The 21705-nt window shown below is 57.2% G+C and overlaps 1 protein-coding gene across 4 annotated transcripts in view; it reads left to right on the forward strand.

Moving 5' to 3' along the window:
• DRP2 (dystrophin related protein 2) overlaps positions 1-21705 on the forward strand; it is a 38239-nt gene that overhangs the window by 13836 nt on the left and 2698 nt on the right. Inside the window, exons 3-24 of one of the 4 annotated variants that reach the window (XM_031944999.1) lie at positions 28-189; positions 5456-5601; positions 6646-6802; positions 7385-7505; positions 9078-9346; positions 9651-9797; positions 10081-10159; positions 10824-10884; positions 11118-11179; positions 11443-11517; positions 12056-12257; positions 12406-12491; positions 13767-13924; positions 15370-15536; positions 16416-16527; positions 18409-18545; positions 18766-18831; positions 19074-19139; positions 19795-19803; positions 19919-20062; positions 20708-20927; positions 21506-21626. In XM_031944999.1, coding sequence (XP_031800859.1) covers positions 73-189; positions 5456-5601; positions 6646-6802; positions 7385-7505; positions 9078-9346; positions 9651-9797; positions 10081-10159; positions 10824-10884; positions 11118-11179; positions 11443-11517; positions 12056-12257; positions 12406-12491; positions 13767-13924; positions 15370-15536; positions 16416-16527; positions 18409-18545; positions 18766-18831; positions 19074-19139; positions 19795-19803; positions 19919-20062; positions 20708-20927; positions 21506-21626 — 2722 coding nt within the window. In that variant the 5' untranslated portion in view covers positions 28-72. Of the gene's footprint in view, positions 1-27; positions 190-4524; positions 4729-5455; positions 5602-6645; positions 6803-7384; positions 7506-9077; positions 9347-9650; positions 9798-10080; positions 10160-10823; positions 10885-11117; positions 11180-11442; positions 11518-12055; positions 12258-12405; positions 12492-13766; positions 13925-15369; positions 15537-16415; positions 16528-18408; positions 18546-18765; positions 18832-19073; positions 19140-19794; positions 19804-19918; positions 20063-20707; positions 20928-21505; positions 21627-21705 lie in introns of those variants that run through there. The other 3 variants (XM_031944997.1, XM_031945000.1, XM_031944998.1) reach the window with 3 other exon arrangements.

The following is a 21705-nucleotide window of genomic DNA, read 5'->3' on the forward strand; positions in this document are numbered from 1 at the left end:
CGTGGGCTCTCTGTGTTGCTCTTCCAGGTGTCCTGGTCCCCCTGCCCTGCCCCTCCATGAGCTGCTGTTCTGATGCAGCCCATGGTCATGCAGGGATGTCCCTACACGTTCCCACGATGTCATGAGTGGCGGGCAGCTGAGCAACCCCAGCACAACGCTGGCCTCAACACCACCCGCCCCCAGCCTCAGGTAAGAGCCGAGGGAGACGGAAGGAAACTCAAAGGCCGTCCATTTCAGCCCTTTGATTTACTGAGGAGCGCTCTGTGTGTCAGGGAGGGGAGATGACTTGCCTAAGGATGACCAACAAAGACAGGTGGGATTTGAACCCAGACCAGACTTGAAATCCAACACCCTTTGCACTGTCAGACTGTCTCGGGTCCTCGGGAGCCCAGTGGAGATTTGGCAGCAAAAAGTCTTTAGAGGAGGCCCAGACTCACACAGGAACAGCCCAGGCCTTCTGCCTCCGAATGAGTGACGGAGTCTTTCAGATGGTCTCCCTTGGGCAGACTCCAGCGGGGATGGCAGGGAACACTACTAGCCTGGGAAAGGACACCGTTGTGTGGATGGCGAGGGCCCATCTATGTATACAGTCCCCCTGCCTCCACCCTCGGCCTTTTGGAAGTCCAGGATTGCTTTGGGTGCAAAATCAGGTCGCTTTTTTTTCTTTTTTGTGCCAACTTGGGGGAGGAGATCAGAGAGCTGGGGAAGCAGAGCGGCCCACGCCCAGAACTGGGGCCCACTTTATCTGGTGAGGGCAGGGCCTGACGCTTAAGGGCGTGCCCCACACCCTCTGCCAACCAAGGTTAAGGAGTGACCGCTACTAGCTGAGAGTGTGATTTTAAGCTCTGTTGGCCTTCAGCTATTTCCCACTCCCTCCCCCTGGCCCTCGAGACCCCCCTCTTTCCCACTGGCCTACTCCGACTGCTCTTTCATGTCCTTTTTAGCCCTTTGCACTCAGTCTAATTCTGGCCATCGTGCAGGGAGCTTTGTCTGTCTCTGGCGCCAGGCTTGAGCAGGGCAGGCCGTCACCCATCTCCTCCCCGAGGTCAGGGCCCACAATGCTGGAGGACACTGCCTGTTCTTGGCCCGGTCCCGGAGCTCCTCCTTCTCGGCCCAGCACAATAGGACATGGGAGCCTGAGAGAATTTGGGTGATTGGCCTCTTCCTAAGGGTGGCGGGTGAAGTAGTGTCCTGAGGCAGCTTGGGAAAAGCGCCCCCACTTTCCCCAACCCCCTCCCCTGGCCACAAAGCCAGGAGAGCCGCCGGCCCCACGAAGGAAAGAATTGGTCCAGTCTCTTCAGGCTGATGGTGGGAGGAAGTGGTTCCCCCCCGTTGAGAAGCCAGGGGCTCACAGCTGGCTCTGCAGAGCTGACTCACCAAGGATGGTCACGCGGGTGGTGGCTAAATATATGGTAGAGGGGGAGGATCCCTAGCACATGGGGATCGAGGAGTAGGGACCCCAAGGTGCAGCAGTCAGGAGGCTTGTCTCCCAAGGAGCCACAGAGAGGGAGCCTGGAGCTTGGAGCCCCTCTGGCTCCCCTGGGCACCCCCTGGGCAGGAGATGGGGCTGGCCCAAGGCACGGGCATCTGGGAATGCAAGGGTAGACCCACTTGCTACCTCAGTGGGCCACATGTGAGGCCTTTTGTAGCACACCTGCCTGGATTGACTCACCCACCTCAGTCTGAGGACCTGGGCTTGGGGGGCCTGGCCACTTCCCAGAGGTTCAAAGACCAATCTTGTAAGTGATGGTGACATCACTCAGGTCTGTGCCCTGCTCTGGGCACCTCCTGCTTCAGTGCTTCCTCCCATGGTGCCCCTGGAAGACCTAGCCTGATGGCGGGCCCACGCCAGAGGGGCCCTTGGAAGGAGGGATTGGATCTCTTTCCTAGGCAGGGCAGAGTCAAGGTGGGCAGTGGGCATGCTGACCACATGGCAAGAGCGGGGCATACACCAGGCTCAGGCCCCGTCCAGGCACGTGGCTTTTCCAGACAAGCTCTGGGCTGAGCAGTAAGCCCTAAAGGAAGGGCTGTGGCGGGCAGGCAGCAGGAGACAGGGGCCCAGGTCAAGGGTGATGGCGGAAGGGGCAGAAGGTACCCAGGCTGGCCGAAGGAGACCAGATCCAGTCTTACAACAGGGCGAAGGAGGGCCGGGAGGGGCAGCCGGGCCAGCTATTCCTGTAGGTGGGCCTGAGCATGGGAACAATGTGCAGAGGGTTCTGTGGGAGCGGCCGAGGACGGGAATGGAAAACCGAGCCTTTTGGCAAAAACAAAGTGTTTTCCATTGGGAGGGGGTGGGAAGGGGGGGCCTCTGGGCTTGGAATGTTAACCTTTCCCCAGGCAGGTCTACTGCCGGGAGGAGGGAAGGTGGCCTCCGGGAGGCTGGGCCGGGCCCAGATGCAGCAGAGTCCTCCTCGTCCCCAGACTCCTAGAGCTACAGCGGCTGGGGTGACCAAGTCCGGTTTGGCCTCGTCTCCCTGACGCTCATTGTACTCCCCCCAGCTGCCCGGGCCGAGGGCTTCCCCTCCAACCCACATGCCTCCCGCGCACACACACCTCGTTTTGGAGAGGCAGACTGGGAGCCCGGTTAAGCCCAGGGTTCCATCCCTTAGGCATCATGGGAGAGGTCGGGGACGGGCTTACAACAGTGACGTCCCCCATGGTACGGTTCCGGGCTCACCCCCATTCGGTCCAGCATCCTGCATTTTCTCTGTGACTTAAGAGCTGGGGAGGGCTCAGTTCACATCCCACCTTTGACACTGCCTAGGGGACCCTGGGCAAAGGATGCAATCTCTCTGTGCCTCAGTTTCCCTGTAAAAAGGATACTCTAGTACCCTCCTCGCAGGGCCTCAGGAGACTCCAATGAGAATGTGTGTAAAGCGTTTGCCAACTTGGAAGCATCAGTTCGGGAGGCATTTAGCTGTTGTTAGCGTGACAACTTCAGGATTGAGGGGCGTCGCTTCCCAGGCTTAGAACTAGTCCACAGTGGATGGAGAGAGAGCCGGGCTGGAGTTGGGAGGATCTGGCTTCGAATCCAGCCACAGACACGAGCTGTGTAACCCTGGGCAAGTCATTTAATCTCTGCCTCAGTTTCCTCAACTATAAAATGGGTTGTGAGGACAAAATGAGATAATATTTGTAAAGCTCTTAGCATAGAATCTGACACACAGTAGGTGCCATGTAAATGCTTATTCTCTGCCCTTCCTCTTTCCTCTGGGCTATTTCTCCCCATTCATTGTCAGGGGGCACCTTCTACACCTCACTCCCGGCTGGTGAAGAGAGAAGGTGCAGCCCTGGGCAGGGAAGCCTGGGAGAGTCGCCCCACCCCGCCCCCCATTCAGGCAAGGAAACCTTGGTCACCCGGTCCTGCCTCCCCCCATCAGAATGAGCCGACTGGCTGAGGTAGGAGAAAGACAGGGAGACAGAGACACACACACAGAGAAACAGAGAGACAGAAACAGAGTAAGAGAGATGACAAAGACAGAGACACAGAGAGACATACACAGAGAGATGATAGAGAAACAGTCACAGAGACAGAAATAGATGACAAAGAGAAAGACAGAGAGACATACACAGAGAAACAGAGACGGACACACGAGAAACGACAGTCCCAGAGACAGGGACACACAGAGAGGAGACAAATAGAGAGGGACATACACAGAAACAGATGACAGAGAAATAGAGATGACAGAAAGAGAGAGACACACAGAGAAACACAGTCACAGAGACAGGGACACACATGACAGAGAGAGAAAGATCACAGAAACAGAGAAGTAGAGATAACAAAGAGACAGAGACATACATAGAGAGATGACAGGGACAGACAGACAGGGACACAGAGAGATGACAAAGAGACAAAGACAGAGAGAAACAGTCACAGAGACAGAAAAATAGATGAGAGAAAGAGATATCTCAGAAAGAGAGATGACAGAGAAAGAATCACAGAGACAGGGACACAGAGAGAGATGACAGAGATATACAAAGAGAGAAATAGATGACAGAAAGACAAAGAGACATACACAGAGAAACAGACAGTCACAGAGACAGGCACAGAGATGACAGAGACAGAGAAAGATACACAGAGAGAAATAGATGACAGAGACATAAATAGAGATGACAGAGAAATAGAGAGATGGCAAAGAGACAGAGAGATGACAGAGAAAGAGATAGAAAGAGACAGAGACAGAGGGACACACAGAGATAAGAGAGACAAACAGAAAGACAGAGAGAAACAGATGACAGAGAAATAGAGATGACAAAGAGACAGACAGAGAGATGACAGAGACAGAGGTAGAGGGACACAGAGATGACAGACACAGTCATACACAGAGAGGCATACAGACAGAGAACAGAGACACAGAGAAATAGAAATACAGATGAGAGAGACAGAGACAAACAGACAGAGAGCACGCGCGCAACAGCGAGCTAGAGCAAGCCCAGAAATTCCACATGGACAAAGCTATGATTCACCGGGAGAGCCCCGCTCTAGCCGCCCCCCTGCAGATTCCTGGGGGGTCAGTAAACAGGGTGACAGCGGCTGCCCGCTCCCGCCTCCCGGCCCACCAGCCCGCCCGCCTGCTGAGAGCGAATCCACCTCCCTTGATTGAGGCCAGTGCTCTGTCGGGTGTCTGCCCGGCAGCACCTAGGCGGCAAGCGGGCTGGGGACGTTGGCACTGGGCCCCATGGAGCTGCTGCTGCCCGAGCCTGCCGAGGAGTCCCAGCCCGGTACAGGTAGGGTCCCTCCTTGGGCGTGAGGAGGATGAAGGTGGGGGGGGGGAGTTTCCCAGGATGCACCAACTTCTCTCTCCTTCCCCGGTCCTCTCTGAGCCATCCATGAAGTTCTGCTGGGGAGGGACCGGAACCCCAGGGCCCTCCCCAATTGGGTCTGCGTTGGCACCTGCTTGGTTGGCACCCAGAAAATGGGGACAGAGATGTTGCCCGGGAGGATCTGAGTCAAGTCCTTGCTCATCCCGGGGCCAGTGGCTGACAGGGGTCATGACATCAGGTGTGAGGTCTGGACCTCGGTTTCCCCCCTGTTCTCTAACTGCCAAAGGGGAGCTGTTCCAGGTTCTCTGAGGTCACCCAAGCCCGGGTGGCTGTACCACAAGGTTTGGCCGCCCAGGCAGGGTGATGTAGATTTGGGCCCTGCTTTCAATATAGACCGGCTGTGTGACCCCGAACTGTTCCTTCTGCCAGTGAAATGCCCAGATCAGGTGCCACCCTGCAGGGGCCTCGGCCCAGTCCTGGCTTTTTCTGTGCTCCCCTTTTGGGGGCCTCTGCTTCCCAGCCAGGTCCCGGCAGCTCTGTTACCCTCTCTTAATAAAGGGAGAGATTAGATTAGATTAGAGGACGAACTCCAAGGACTGGGACCCGGACTGGGGCCGGGCTTCCCCCTCCTCTGGGCCCGGGGGCGTGTCCTCAGCTGCTCATGTGGTGTGGTGTCTGTGCCTTTGTCCAGGTTAGAGCCACCGCTGCGGCTTCTCAGGATGGCACAGGGCCGACCTGTGTGAGGCAGCAGGTCCTGAACGGTGCTGTTGGGCCCCTGGATGCTCCAGCCATGAATCTGTGTTGGAATGAAATCAAAAAGAAGTCCCACAACCTCCGGTAAGCCCCAAGGGCAGCCCGCGGCCCCTGGCCTCCCGTCACCCCCACTCGTGCCCGTGGCCTCAGCTCAGGGCTGGCTTCCTTCCCTTCCTCTGACGTGCAGGCTTCCTCTGGCCCACAATCCCCCTTTCTCCTTCTCTCTGTTTCCTCTGCCATCTTCCCTCCCATCTATGGTTGGACCCGTTCGGGCCTGGGTTGAGCCCGAAACGTGTGTGACTTCAGGAAATTCACTTCATCTCTTGAAGCTGCTTCATTTGTTGAAAAATAAAGAAAAATGGAGGCGATCACCGTGCCGCCTCCTCACGGAGCTGCCAGAGCTGAAAGAGTGGGTGAGGGGCACCCAGAAGAAACGACTGCCCCCCTCCCACCTTCTTTCTAGCTGACCCAGGCCAGTGCCTTGCTTTATTCACCACCTCCCTGTCCTTGGGCTGGCTAGATGCCAAGTGGGCAGCTTCTGAGGCCCGAAGGGACTTTGACGTGTCCGTGTGCCCTGAACAGCCGGGCTGGCCTCAAGCGGGCTGAGAGGGAGGCCGAGGTCCCTCCCGGCCACTATGGAGAAGCCGGCAGAAGTCTCCCTCCCTACCCGGCACCGCCCTCTCCCCAGTGCCCTCTGGCTCACTCGCCCCGGCCTGCTGGAAACCCTCTGGTGATGGTTAGAGGCACCTCTTGCCTTTTTTGGTGCCTCTGATCATTAAGAAAGGATGAGGACTAGACTAGTTATGGCACAGCTCTAGGGGAGCCCTCCCCCCATCTTAAGGTACCTGGGGCACCAAGGGGCCCATGGCCTATATACATGGGAGAAAAGACCGGGACCTCAATTTTCAAGGCCGTCTCTGTGTCCGCTCGGCCGTGCTGCTGTCAAAATACTCCCTAGCTGAGGTGGCCCCACTGGAACGTTGACCTAGCTGCAGTCTTACCCCTGTGGCCCTCCTCAGAGGCGGGGTGCTCTGTTGGGGCTCAGGTCAAAGCCAGCCAGCTGAATCACTAGAACCTCCGGTAAGTGAATTATGGGCCGTTCACAGTCTTCTGGCCTACCGCCCACAGGGCTCGACTCGAGGCCTTCTCGGATCCCAGTGGGAAGCTGCAGCCGCCTCTTCAAGAGATCATTGATTGGCTCAGCCAGAAGGATGAGGAGCTGTCCGCTCAGCTGCCCCTCCAGGGGGCCGTGGCCCTGGTCCAGAAGGAAAAGGAGACTCATTCGGTAGGTCATGGTTCTAGAGCCTTTGAGTGCAAAGGGCCTCGGAGGCCCGTGAGAGCGGCCCTCTCCTGCCCCATGATCAGATCTCCTGGAGCACGTCCGGTCTGGGCTCAGAGACCTCCACGGCAGGGATGGGCCCTTCCGTGTGTGGGCAGCTGTGATTGTTTATCCTGTACTGCACAGTCCTCCATTTGGGACCTCTCCCTTGGCCTTCCAAGGCCAAGCAGAACAGTCCAGTCCCCTGCCCCCAAGCCGGGCCCTTCAAGTGTTTGGCGATAGTCCTCGGAGAGCTTCTCACATCTGCCCGCCTCCTTCAGCCTTTACTCATCCACCTTGGATTTGGTTTCTGAAAATTTCCCGGGGGTCCCCACTTGCTCTAGAAGGAAGGTTCTGGGGCCATCTAAGCCATGCTGCCCACTGGCATGCAGCCCGCTGCTGCTGAAGCCTCTCGAGACACGAGCACTGGAGGCTGCTCGGGGTTCCTGGGAAGGAGGGCGTCCATTACAGCTCAGATGTGCTTTGCCAGCCCCGGGGGACCAGACCAGCTGTGCCAGAGGGCACTCTCACTCTCCTTGTCCTTTTCAGGCTTTCATGGAAGAGGTCAAGTCCCGAGGCCCCTACATCTACTCAGTCCTTGAGTCAGCTCAGGCCTTCCTATCCCAGCACCCGTTTGAGGAACTGGAAGAACCCCACTGTGAGAACAAAGGTGGGCGGCTTTCCTTACGTTCCCTTGTCCTGGCCATTTCTTATTGCTTCCCCCCTCCTTTTTAACCCTGATGCCAGTCCCAGCCATCCTGAGGGAAAAGAGGTCACAGGAGGGGAGATTCAGGCCTAGGAAGTACAAAAGCAGGCAGGGAAGAGCACTCTGTAGCTACATGTGAAAACACTCACCCCCATCTTAAAGTAATTGCTCTCTCATTAGACCTCAAAGTGCTCTGGTGCTCTCATGTGCTTTTCCCCTCTCTTTGGTCGGGAAGGACTTCTGCTGTAGAAATGCCCTCCTCCAGTACAGACACACAGCTGGGTGCCTCGTGGCCTGTGTGTCCTGTCCGGGTCTGGGTGACGTTTCTCTGTGGGTGTGTTCTCCCGCCACTGCCAGCCGAGACCCTAAGCCTCAGGAGGCAGAGATTGGGACATCCTGGTGGCCGTTGCCTCCAGGCTTCAGAAGCAGAGGGAGAGGGGCCGGCCCTGTGGTTTGCTTGGCACGGCAGCCCCCAGGCAGACAGACCCCTTCCGCTGGAGCAGCTTGGCGCTTTCACAGCAACAGTCCTCTCCCACAGTCTGGGAGCCCTGAGAAAGCGAGGGGCTTTGCCCAGGGACCCTCACCAGTGTGTGCTCAAAGCAGAACTCGAATCCAGGACTCCCCGATTATGACACTGGTTCTCTGTCTTAGGGCTTCTTGAACTCTTTCATGACCCCTTTTCACTGAAGAAATTTTTATGTGACCCCGGGTATGTAGGCATATAAACTAGGTCTACAAATCCAACATTTACTGAGAAGAAATCAGAATTTCATGACGCCCCTGTTCAGTTCCAGGACCCTGTGTGGGGTCACGACCTACAGTTTAAGAAACCGGGCCCCAGCTCATGCCCCACAGGACCTTGCTGCTGTGATGATAGGATGGTCTTGGAAAGATCTCTTGCGATGTTACGTGTCAGGGGGCCCTCGAGAGCCTAACAGAAAAAACTCTGCAGAACAGTAACTCACCTACGACCCTTTGGGATGACCCAGACGATGGGGGACTTGTCCCCTGCTCAGGTCGCTCCTTCTTGGTTCAGATCCCCCGACGTCTGCTCTGACCAAGGGAGGTCCCAGGCCTATGGTCGGCCCCTGGAACCGAGGTGCCCGGACAGCACCCGGCCCTTAAGAAAGCCCTTAGTGGCCAGCACCTGGCAGTGTCTCTGCTCCTTCCCAGCTCGGGTGGGGGGGGGGGCACACACACACACATGCACAGTAACTTCTCCTCTCAGTGGGAGGCAGGCAGGCAGGTTTGAGCCAGGGTGGGCCCAAGCCTCTCAGGAGTTGTCTCCAGGGCCCGCTCTGCTGGAGGCTTTGTAGAGGATCTCCTGAGCCGGGGAGATCCCTGTTGCTCCATTCTTTCCTTTGAGGACAGGTATATTCCCAGGCCTGAAGGCACCCTTTGCCTCTGGTACTTTGGGTGCTCTGTACCCACCACTAGTAGAGGCAGTAACCCCCCAGTCCCTTCCTGTCGCCGTGCTGTCTCTGTCTCTCCCTCCCTTTGGCACCCTGGCCGTCAATCCCCGACCTTCCTTGGCAGACGCTTCCCCCAGACAGAAGATCCAGAACCTCAGCCGCTTCGTGTGGAAGCAGGCGACTGTGGCCAGCGAGCTGTGGGAGAAGCTGACCGCCCGCTGTGTGGATCAGCATCGCCACATCGAGCGTACCTTGGAGCAGCTGCTGGAGATCCACGGAGCCATGGGGGAGCTGGGAAATGCCCTGACTCAGGCCGAGGGCATCCGGGCTACCTGGGAGCCCATCGGGGACCTCTTCATCGATTCCTTGCCAGAGCACATCCAGGCCATTAAGGTACAAGGGATCTGAACCCATCGGGTGTTTGCTGTGGGGCCCCAGGCCTGATGGTCTCCTCAGACTTTGCGGGACCATTGCAAGCCTGGACTCCTGAGGCGTCAGTGGGCACGGGGGCCTGGCTTTGGGCTCCTGTAGTTTCCAGAGATGTCAGAGTGGAGAGGTCAGAGCAATGGGTGAGCTCACACTGGCCTCCTGAGGGGGACTGAGGTGGCTCCTGGGCACTGGATGAGGGAGGAGATATCTAGGGAAGTGACTGCCGTGTCCCTTGGCCCTGCTGGGCTTGGGGCTGTTTCCCTTGTAGCTGTTCACAGAGGAGCTAGCCCCGGTGAAGGAGGGGGTGAAGTTGGTGAACGAGCTGGCTCACCAGCTGGCCATCTCTGACGTGCACCTCTCCATGGAGAACTCCCGGGCCCTGGAGCAAATCAATACCCGCTGGAAACAGCTGCAGGTAGCACTGCTGCCCAGCACCCAGCTGGAGGGAGGGAGGGGCAAGGGAAGCCATGAAGTCCCATGGGGGCCAATGGGGAAAGGTCTAGAGCCACAAACCGCCCCAGCGGGTTAAGGTAGCTCCCCGGGGGCTCCGAATGGGTGAAAGCGGGCAGGGCGGCGTCAGGGTGCCCCATCTCGGATGGGTGGGGGTGACTGTGGCCGTCTGGGAAGAGGTCAGTAGATGATTCCGGGGATCCAGAAATCTCTCAAACTCTGGTCATCCTCGCTTACTTTCCCCACAGGCTTCAGTTAATGAACGGCTCAAGCAGCTCCAGGATGCCCACCGCGACTTTGGGCCAGGATCCCAGCACTTCCTGTCCAGTGCGTGAGCCAATGGGCGTCGCTTAACTGAGTGTCCCTGAGCCTTAGTCTTGGGAGCCTTCAGGGAGCCCAGAAACCCAACAAAAGGCTGGGGGAGGTGGGGGGAGGCCCCCATCGCTGAGACCCGTCTCTGAATTGGCCACTTGAACTTGGGCCGGCCCCAGGCTCTAAGGCCTAATCAGGAGAGAGCTGTGTCCCTTTAACAGGGGTAGTGGGGAGCCTGGTCCCCAAGGCTCCGTGTTCCAATAGCCGAGTGGCTCCTGGCACTAGAGCAGTAACTCAGCTTCTCTGACACAGATGCTCCACTGTTAACCCTGAGGCTATGGGATTGTGAGATTGCCAAGACTGGAGATGGGGCGGCATGGGGAAGAGAAGGTGCTCCCTGTCTGCCACACCAGAATAGCGCCAAGGGGCCTTTCCCGGGGAAGGCTGCCAGCCCACTGGGCACCCCTCAGGGCTCCCTGACTGGCTGGAGACACCCGGCTGTGCCTTGTTTTCCATGTTTGGTACCTCTGTGGCATTTGGGGGCAGAGGCTTTTGACTCCCAACAGCACTTTCTCGGTTTCTGCCACCCCCCCCCCCCCGGCTAGCTGGGTCACCATGGGTGCTGGGTTGGGGAGCCCACGGAGCCAGTTGCCATTCTCTTTCTCTCTTCTCTTACCAGCCTCCGTGCAGGTCCCCTGGGAAAGAGCAATTTCACCCAATAAAGTACCCTACTACATCAAGTGAGTGAGTGTGTGTATGTGGGGGAGCGCCCTCCCAGCCCCCGCCCTCCCACATGGCCGCCAGTTCCTCGGCAGGCCGCTCTCACCCCCTCGATTTTTCACTCCAGTTCCCTATCAGGGCCCCGGGCCCGTTGGAGATGTGGGAGGAGCTCCCCTTGCATGTGTGCTTGTGGGGAGTGAGTATGGGGGGCTGAGCCCGGGGTAAGTGACGCTTGGGCCCTTGTGTTTTATAGCCATCAGGCCCAGACCACGTGTTGGGACCACCCCAAGATGACTGAGCTATACCAAACGCTGGGTAAGAATGTGAAGGGGGCGGGGGCGGGGGAGCTTCCCAGGTGCCTCCGCCCTTGAGGACACTGGCCTTCGGGGATTCCCTACCCAAGCCGAGGACCATCACTCAGCCCCTTGGGATGTTTGTGTTCCTGGGCGAGGAGATGCTCAGAATGGGGGATTCAGAGTCTCTCCTATTGTCACCCTCCTTGCCCCACCCGAGCTGTGCCACTTCCCGCTCCCTTTGTCCCGGCCCTGGCACCAGAAGTCTCTTTCCTCTCTCGGCAGCTGACCTGAACAACATCAAGTTCTCAGCTTACCGGACGGCCATGAAACTGCGCCGAGTCCAGAAGGCCCTACGCCGTACGTCTCCGGCCTTCCGGTCCACCCTGATCACAGTTATGGGGGATAGATTGGGGAAGTGGGGTTCGGGAGCCCCATCCAGAGGCTGGGAGGGTTTGGAATCTGAGTCAAACCCAGACCCAACTTCCTCTTGGCCATCCTGTGTGACCCCCGGAAACTCATGTGCTTCAGAGGAGGGATTTTACAGCGAGAGAGTGCAGGGAAATGCTGGGGCTTCGTGGCCCTTGGGTAACTAAGCTGACTCCTAAGGCACGGTGGGAGGAGCCTGTCGTGGCCGGGCCTCCATGGCCAATGCCTGTATATATCCAAGAAGGCGCCAGGATGAGTGGGATTGAGATGGAGGGGGCTGCTTCTCCTTGGAGCTCACGAGAGGCAGTCATTTGTGACCCAGAGCAGAAGTAGCAGCACTAGAATGATGTGGGTCCAGACGTGGCATATGGGAAGGGGGCGAGGCTCGCGTTGACCCGCCGTGCTTGTGCTTGGGTGGTTTCTTGTTCTCCTTGCCTGGGGATCCCATGTTGGCTCCACCTTCCCACAGTGGACTTGGTAACCCTGAACACGGCTCTGGAGATCTTCAACGAGCATGATCTGCAGCCCAGTGAGCACGTGATGGATGTGGTCGAGGTCATCCACTGCCTGACAGCCCTGTACGAGCGGCTGGAGGAGGAGAGGGGCATCTTGGTGAATGTGCCGCTCTGTGTGGACATGAGCCTCAACTGGCTCCTCAATGTGTTCGATAGGTAGGCTGGGACCACCCTGCGGACCCGGGGGGAAGTGGGGGCTGGGGAGGCCGCCGGCTCCCACTGAAGTGGAGCCAGACTGGCCCGGGGCCTCGTGGGCACCTGCCGCCCACTCCAGCACCCGATCTCTTTCCCTTTTGTCTCTTAGTGGGCGCAGTGGAAAGATGCGAGCCCTGTCTTTTAAGACCGGCATTGCCTGCTTGTGTGGAACAGAAGTGAAAGAGAAATTTCAGTGTGAGTTTGGTCCTGAAAGCTGGGAAGGGCTATGGCAGGCTCCAGGCAGCCACGGAGGGTGGAGGAGGTTTGGCAGCTCTCTTGCGAGGCTGCCTGGACCTACGCAGATTGGTCACCCCAGAAGGGTGCACTTGAGGTGCTTCTGGGGGTCTGCCCCAGTGGCCTTGTCCCCCAACTCAGCTGGCTTCCCAAGGCCAGGTGGGCTTGAGCCAGATTGAAGCAGACATGGAGGATGGAGGAGGGAGGATTTTAGCTCTTCCTGTGCCGGCCGCTACAGGGCTGATGATGTGGGAAGCAGCCGGTGAGCCCAGTACCTTGGAATTGAGCAGCAGCCATCTGCCTTTCTCTTCCTTTACTGGTTGAGTGGGATAGGCCGAGAGCCTGACCTGGGGTAGCTGCAGTAGAAAGGAAAAGAAGGAAAGGGCGAGACATTGCCAGGGTTGGACCCGTGGCAATGAACACCTCGTGGAAGGGGCAGAGGGCAGAGGCTGGGCTGCCTGAGATTTCTCACTGGGGTGACTGGGAGGATGGCACCTTCCAAAGAAATCAGGAAGTTGAGAGGAGGGATGAGAGGGGTTCTGGGAACCATGCTTGCGAATATGCTCACCAGAGGGCCGAAGCCACAATTGGAAGCTGTGCTTAGACACACAGGGAGTATTCGGGTGTTGGGCGAGAGCTTCCCAGACAGAGGGGCCGGACCGCTCGGCTCTCCCTCGAGCTTCCTAAGGCAATGTGTCTGAGTGGCTGGCCGCTGGCACCCTCTCCCCCCGCCCCCAAGTCTCTCTTTCGACCTTTCTCTGGCCATCTCTCTCCGGTCTGACTCTGCCCCTGTCACTCAGGGACAATGTGCTCTCAGTGCTCCTGGTTATAACTAGGCCAAGTTGAACAGGGTTTTGTGCCAGGGTGCCAAAATGGAGAGGGTGGCTGTAGCATTTCAACTGCAGCAGGGAGAAACAACTGAGCTTAGTTCCCCGTGAGCCAAGGCCAGCCTTGGCCAGCTCCATTCCCCGGCAGCGGCCCGCCAGTAACTGTGGGCTCCCCATTTTTACCTTTGGCCTCAGCCTGCCATCACGTGGGATCCCAGGCTCCGAGGCCTCTCCCTGAGGTGTCTCCTCTCAGCACACTACCCCCGACTGAATCCATCTGTTTTCCAAAGTAGACCTTAGGCTCCTTTTGTGCCCCATGAAGTCAGGGCCCAGCTTTCAGGGGGTCCGAGCCCTCCCGGGGTCTTGGGCTAAACGTGTGCCTGTGTCCCCCTCGGCGGCTGTGCTGCAGACCTCTTCAGCCAGGTGGCCACCGCGGGCAGTCAGTGTGACCAGCGCCACCTGGGTGTTCTGCTGCACGAGGCCATCCAGGTGCCCCGCCAGCTGGGGGAAGTGGCCGCCTTCGGGGGAAGCAACGTGGAACCCAGTGTCCGCAGCTGCTTCCGCTTTGTGAGTATGGAGCGGGCGGGGGACCTGCTACGGGTGGGGCGGCGGCGCCCAATGCAGGAACGTCTTTTTTTTTTTTTTTTTTTTTTTTTAAATTTAATTTTATTTTTTTATTTAATAGCCTTTAATTTACAGGATATATACATGGGTAACTTTACAGCATTAACAATTGCCAAACCTCTTGTTCCAATTTTTTACCTCTTACCCCCACCCCCTCCCCTAGATGGCAGGATGACCAGTAGATGTTAAATATATTAAAATATAAATTAGATACACAATAAGTATACATGACCAAAACGTTATTTTGCTGTACAAAAAGAATCAGACTCTGAAATATTGTACAATTAGCTTGTGAAGGAAATCAAAAATGCAGGTGTGCATAAATATAGGGATTGGGAATTCAATGTAATGGTTTTTAGTCATCTCCCAGAGTTCTTTTTCTGGGTATAGCTAGTTCAGTTCATTACTGCTCCATTAGAAATGATTTGGTTGATCTCGTTGCTGAGGATGGCCTGGTCCATCAGAACTGGTCATCATATAGTATTGTTGTTGAAGTATATAATGATCTCCTGGTCCTGCTCATTTCACTCAGCATCAGTTCGTGTAAGTCTCTCCAGGCCTTTCTGAAATCATCCTGTTGGTCATTTCTTACAGAACAGTAATATTCCATAATTTTCATATACCACAATTTATTCAGCCATTCTCCAACTGATGGACATCCATTCAGTTTCCAGTTTCTAGCCACTACAAAAAGGGCTGCCACAAACATTCGTGCACATACAGGTCCCTTTCCCTTCTTTATAATCTCTTTGGGATATAATCCCAGTAGTAACACTGCTGGATCAAAGGGTATGCACAGTTTGATAACTTTTTGAGCATAGTTCCAAACTACTCTCCAAAATGGTTGGATTCGTTCACAACTCCACCAACAATGCATCAATGTCCCAGTTTTCCCACATCCCCTCCAACAATCATCATTATTTTTTCCTGTCATCTTAGCCAACCTGACAGGTGTGTAGTGGTATCTTAGAGTTGTCTTAATTTGCATTTCTCTGATTAATAATGACTTGGAGCATCTTTTCATATGACTAGAAATAGTTTCAATTTCTTCATCTGAGAATTGTCTGTTCATATCCTTTGACCATTTTTCAATTGGAGAATGGCTTGATTTTTTATAAATTAGAGTTAATTCTCTATATATTTTGGAAATGAGGCCTTTATCAGAACCTTTGACTGTAAAAATATTTTCCCAGTTTATTAATGCAGGAACGTCTACGTGGTTCCTGGGGGTCCTTCTAGTTCTGCCAGAGAGTCAGGGAAGGGGCTCAGCCTGGCCAGAGCCAGGTCAGCAGTCTGGGAGCTTCCAGAGGAAGCCATTTACCAGGAAGGCTCCCCAAGCCCGCTCTGGCCCACCTCAGGCCTCGGCTCTTCCTGTGGTCTTTCCCCAGAGCACCGGGAAGCCGGTCATTGAAGCTGCCCAGTTTCTGGAGTGGGTCAACCTGGAGCCACAGTCCATGGTGTGGCTGGCTGTGTTGCACCGCGTGACCATCGCGGAGCAGGTGAAGCACCAGACCAAGTGCTCCGTGTGTAGGCAGTGCCCCATCAAAGGCTTCAGGTAGGGGACCACCCCCTCTCTTCACAGTAGGGCTGGCAGGGGATAGCTCCCCTACATTCACATGAGGAAACCAAGGCACAGAGGTTATGATTTGTCCTGAATCAGATAGCCAGTGAGTGAGGCAGAATTGGAAGCCGGACCTCCCGGGGCCTAGTCCAGAGCCAGACAGAGATGGCACCTGGGCCCAGGATGTGACGGGTGCCCTGGTTGGCACGCCATCTCCCCACACCAAATGTTGGAGCAGGTGCCAGGCGCTCCCAAGGCCGTCAGCTGTGCCACAGAAGCCCGGCAGGGTACCAGGGGACACAGTGTAACCATCAGGGTTTGCCCTGAGAGCTGGCTGGGTGTCAGGCTAAAATCAGCAAAGGCCCATCAGCCTTAGGAAATAGGGACTCACTGACTCCATTCAATTAAAGTGGCGCATACCGAATGTGTGGCATGTGCCAGGCACCATGCTGAGCCAGCGTGGGGCCAGTCACACAGACAGCTCACCTGCTCCCTTGACAAGAGGGAAAAGTCTCACCAGAATGGGTCACTTTGGGCCCCTTCGTCGTGGGGCAGATGGGCCAGAGGCCGAAGGCCCTGTCGAGCCCTCACTTGGCCCGGCACACCTCGAGATGGGCCTCTGCTCCACGCAGCCTTTGGTTTGGCAAGATGGGCCCCAGACTTCCTGAGGGTGGACACGTACACGTTTATCTGCATCCCCGCCACCCAGTCAGGCGGCTGGCACAGAGTAGGCATTCGGCCGGTCCGCAGTGAATCGAGTGGAAGCCTTCAGGAAGTGGGCTGGATGGGTCTCGGTGTACTTCTGCCAGCCCCTCTCTCAACGGGGCAGGCCTGGCTCCATCCAACCCTTCTTGTTGCCCTCATTTCCCCAAGGTACCGGAGCCTTAAGCAGTTCAACGTGGACATCTGCCAGACCTGCTTCCTGACGGGCAGGGCCAGCAAAGGGAACAAGCTGCACTACCCCATCATGGAGTATTATACGCCGGTAAGGAGGGAGGCCCTGCCGCTGCTGGGGAGCCGACTCTGCCATCACAAGGGCACAGTGTAGCCCCAAAAGGCACAGCGGGAGCCCAGCTCTTCCCCTCTGACTCTTTTCCCCAGTCGGCCGAGACTGGCCACGGGGTCTGAGGGCATCACTGGGCATACCATGGCAAGCCTGGACTCGGTCAGGAGCTGAGGCGTCACTGGGCGCGGGGGGCTGGCTTTGGGTTCCTGCAGTTTTCAGAGCTGTCAAAGTGGAGAGGGGCAGAGCAATGGGTCAGCTCACACCGGTTGACTTCCTGAGGGGGTCTCAGGGGTATTTAACTGCAGTTGGAGGAAGGCTTTGGTGCCGACCACATCCGGGTCCACGCCGCTCAGTCCCTTTCAGGCTTGCCCCATTTGACCCCGGGTTCCTCTGATAGCTGTGCTGGCTGTGTGGGCTCCGGGGCCCCTTGGGTTTCAGGCTGAACCTCTTCGTGCCCCAAACTTGGCACCACCTCCAGGCCCCGGCTGCAGAATTTCAATGAGCTGCTCTCTGTTCTGGGCAGACAATCTGACTCATGCTCACGCACACATGTGCAAGTGCGCATACACTCACACAGCACAGACACATATGCACACGGCACACACGGCACATGCACGTGTACACACACACACACACACACACACACACACACCCTTGGTCTTTTTCAACAAGTTCCTTCACACTTTTTTCTTCAGTGGCTTCTCTAAAGCACAGAATTTCTGAGTTGAAAGGACAGTTGAAAGCAGGCAGGCCCAGCAGCCCTTACTTGAGAAAGGATCACCCCTCGCCCCCAAACCCAGGGTCCACCAGCAGACCCCTCCTCCTCCCTTCTCTATTTGTCTGTTTTTCTCTCTTCTCTATTTCTGCCTGTCTCTCTCTTCTATTTCTCTCTGTTTTTCCATTTGTCTGTCTCTGTATTTCTTTCTCTTCTGTTTCTCTTCCTCCCTCCTCTCTCTCCATTTGTCTATTACTCTCATTCTCTGCTCTTCCTCCTCTCTATTTCTCTCTTGTTTCTGTCTCTATTTCTCTATTCCTCCCTCCTCTATTTCTGTCCATTTCTCTGTCTTTCTATTTCTCTCATTCTCTTCTTTCTCTTCCTTCCTCCTCTATTTCTATTTTTTCTCTCCCTTCCTCCTCTCACTTCTATTTCTGTCTCTATTCTCTCTCCTATTTCTCTCTGTCTCTCTTCCTCTCTCTTTTCCTTCTTCCTCTCTCTATTTCTGTCTCTGTTCTCTCTCTTCTATTTCTCTGGCTCTTTGTCTCTTCCTGCTCTCTCTTCTCTTTCTGTCTCTGTTCTCTCTCTCTTCTATTTTTCTCTTTCTCTCTCTCCTCTCCCGTGATCATGAGCTCAGTCATCTCATCATCTAAGAGATCTTTCAGGAGCTCTTGGTGGAGCTTACCGGGGCCCGTGGTTGAAGTCACCGAGGTCACCGCTAGGCCCTCTCTCGCCTATGGGATTGGTCTCTGTCTCCCAAAGCAGTAAATTCACACCCTCTGCTAAGAGTATCGTCAGCATCATGGCATAGCAGTTTCCTATCCTGAACTCCCATGCTCCTTTTGGGGAGAGTCACCTCTTCAGACCTTCCTGTCTTAGCCTCCCCCTCCTGTCGCTCACCCCGGCACAGAGCCTTGGCAGTGAGCACCTAAATTTGAACGATCACTTGGCCGGCGTACATGGGTCCGAGACTGGGGCTTTCCAAGATATATGGGAGTTTTGGGAAATGTGGCCTGAGGCACTCATATGTGTATGGCCCCAGGCTCCTGGATGCTCTCCAGGAGCCCTCAATCCCTTACCGGCTGGCCCGAGACCCCAGCGGTGGTGACGGCGGTAGGTGAACCTTCGCTTCTGTCTCTCCACAGACTACTTCCAGTGAGAACGTGAGGGATTTTGCTACAACACTGAAGAACAAGTTCCGGTCCAAGCAGTATTTCAGCAAACACCCTCAGAGAGGATACCTGCCCGTGCAGTCTGTGCTGGAGGCGGACTACACCGAGCCGTGAGTACCCACTCCCTGAGCCCTGGCAAACGCTGGACGTGAGGCCAGATGACCTCCCCGGCCCCCAGGGACACACGGACCCCATTGTGCTGAACTGGGGAGTGTCTGGGGAGGGTCCAGAGACCGTGGCCCAGCTGCGGAAAAGGAAGCGGTTTGGGGGCAGGGGGCCGGGAGAAAGCGAGAGGAATCCGGATGTTGACCCCTGGCTGCCCTCCCTCAGGCTGGCCTCCTCTCCGATGTTGCCACACTCCGATACGCATTCCCGCATCGAACACTTTGCCAGCAGGTACCAGAGCGGGCTCCACCAGCCGAGGCGGGGGGAGGCCGGGAGAGGGGAATCCATGAGGAAACCGGGGAAGGTGATCCGGCCAGATGAGGCCTCGCATAGGCCCGTGCCCTGGGAGAGCCTTGTCCGGAATGAACCCAAGTGGTCGAGGGAGCGGGGAATCCCGGGAGACTCCCGGTTCCTTCAGGGGGCCATGTGCCCCCTTGTGTGACTCCCTTCCGTTTCCACTCCTTTGTCCCCAGGCTCGCCGAGATGGAAAGCCAGAACTGCTCCTTCTTTAACGATAGCCTGTCCCCTGACGACAGCATGTGAGTCCCCGTGGGCCCCCCCCCCCCCGGCATCTCCCAGGGACTTCCCGCTTTCAATTAGGAGAGGCCAGCCTAGGCCCAGGGAATTTGGGCGGGAGGGGTGCGAAGGCCCCCCCACTTAGAAACATGAGGTCAGGTGAGGAAAGTGAGCGTCATTACTGTGGCAGCCCCCCCCCCCCAGAGCCGAGTTCGGGGGCCTCTCCTGTTATTCCCCCTTTCCCCCCACTTTTGGCCTTCAGTCCCGGTGACCTCCTGCCCCAGGCCTGGGGTCCATTTCCGGAGAAGGGAGTGAGCGTCCTCAGGCAATGGAAGGGAACTCGCTGACCTTAGAAAACATCTCCCCAAGATGGCAGCGTCCCGCCTGCCAGTCTAGGGGGGTGTCAGACACCCCTCTGCGGCAAGGTCGCCCTCCTTCCCCGGGGGCCCGTGAGGCGGAGCCATCCCAGGTCTGCCTTGGACTGAAACAAGAGTATTACAGCTACCTGCCAGAGGGGAAGTTCAGGCCCGGGAAAGGGAGGTGTCATGGTCGGGACCAGCCAGTAAACCGCAAGGAGGACTCGGGCGTCCCAAGAGCACTTGCTTGCCCCCAGATCCCCACAGCCACCCCAGCCTTCTCCCGGCAAAGCCTGGATATGCGGCCCTTCTCTCTCTCTAGGCGACTACGGTAATGGTTCCCATGAGCCCCTTGGGAGAGCTGAAAGCCAGGAGCCCCCTGCCAGGGTTTTGCCTGCCTAGTAGATGATGCTCTCTCCTCTCCCCTGTCCCCCGCCCCCTGGCAGAGATGAAGATCAGTATCTGCTGAGGCACTCGAGCCCCATCACTGACCGGGAGCCCACTTTTGGGCAACAAGCCCAGGACGCCGCGGCCGCCGATGACAAGGGGGAATTGGAGAAGATCCTGGCTCACTTGGAGGATGAGAACCGGTGGGTGTGTGCCCGGGGGTGGGACGGGCTGACGAGAGGGCCCGGACGCGGCCTGAGGAGCAACGGTGAGGCCTCCGCTGCCGCCCCTGGATACTGGGCCTTCAGGCCAGGGTGTCCGTACGGGCGCCATGCAGAGAGCCGGGAAGATGAGGATCGAGCCGTGTGCACCGACACGCAGATTGTTGGAATGGGAGCAGGGGCGGGGGGCAGGGATGGGAGTGGGCCCAAAGCGGGCCCTCCACTGTGACTCACAGACAAGGTGCACCCGGCCAGCCCTGCCACCAGGAGTCTGCTTTTCTCTGCTAACCAAGCACTGGGGTTCAGGCTCATGCAAGATGCAAGGGGGTAAAAGGAAGGGCTAAGATCCCCCTCTAGCCAGCTCCTCACTTTGCCAGCGGGCTGGGCCAAAAGTAGCAGTGGCAAGGTGGGCGGGCATCTGTCCTGTTAAGTGCTGGCTCTCAGCCCACTGAGGCTGGGGGAAGGCCGGGACTTCCAGATGTGCCTATATGGCCGGTCAAAAAGCGGGGGGGTCCTGTGCCTCGAAGGGGCTCCTCTTCATGGCAGCCATACCGGCCCGGCCAGGCAGCTGGCCCAGGACCCGGATACCACTTGGGCCCCAGACCTCAGGCTCCGTGTGTCTGGCAGGATCCTTCAGGGGGAGCTGCGTCGCCTGAAGTGGCAGCACGAAGAGGCCGCTGAGGGTCCCCCCGAGGCAGCCCAGGACCCCCGCAACGAGGAACTCTTGGCCGAAGCCAGGCTCCTTCGGCAGCACAAGAGCCGCTTGGAGACGCGCATGCAGATTCTGGAGGACCACAACAGGCAGCTGGAGTCCCAGCTGCTGCGTCTGCGGGAGCTGCTGCTGCAGGTGAGGGTGCCCGGGCAGCCCCGGGCCCGGCCTAGTGGCCGAGAACCTTCCCAAGCGATGGCCTCCAGGCCTCGGTCCAAACGGGCCCCCTGTGACCCGACTGCGCCTCCTAATGTTCCCCATGGGACTTTCTAAGCTAGGACTTCTTCAAGGCTTCACTCATCCCTATGTCTTCCGAACTCTATCCCACAGGACTTGACAGCTTTTGGGCTTCCCTGGGAACTGGCTGGCAAGGAGGCGGTGGGGGAGGCGGGGAACAGGGGATCTTTTTCTGGAAACAAGGCCCAAAAGGATCTGGTTCAGAATAATGCCACAGAGTGCAAGCTCCTTGAGGGCAGGGGCCATTTCTGTCTCTGGCGTTGCACCCGGCGTCCGGCCTGGCCGCTTCGCAAGTGCTGCTCGGAGTGTGGTCATGACATTCACGTCAGGACATGATCCAGGGGAGATCCTAGGGTTTTCCTCCAAGATATTAAAAAAAAGGAGGGGAGGAACTGCCTGCTAGTGCCGGTGCCCCTGCCCGAGCCCTCAGGGGTCCTTGGATGCCCACTGGAGGGTCACTTTTTCCTTCCTCTTTGTAGCCACCCCCTGAATCAGAAGGCAATGGCTCTGCAGGCTCCTCCCTGGCCTCTTCCCCACAGCAGTCGGAGAGCAGTCACCCCCACGAGAAGGAGCACACCACCCCAGACACCGAGGCCGCGGGTGAGCTTCCCCTTCCTCCCGGGCCTCGGCCTTGCCCCTGGGCTCCAGCCCAGCCGGGCTGGGCCCGGAAGCCTTTCCC

Source organism: Sarcophilus harrisii, chromosome X (genome assembly GCF_902635505.1).
Source record: "Sarcophilus harrisii chromosome X, mSarHar1.11, whole genome shotgun sequence".
Lineage (NCBI taxonomy): Eukaryota > Metazoa > Chordata > Mammalia > Dasyuromorphia > Dasyuridae > Sarcophilus > Sarcophilus harrisii.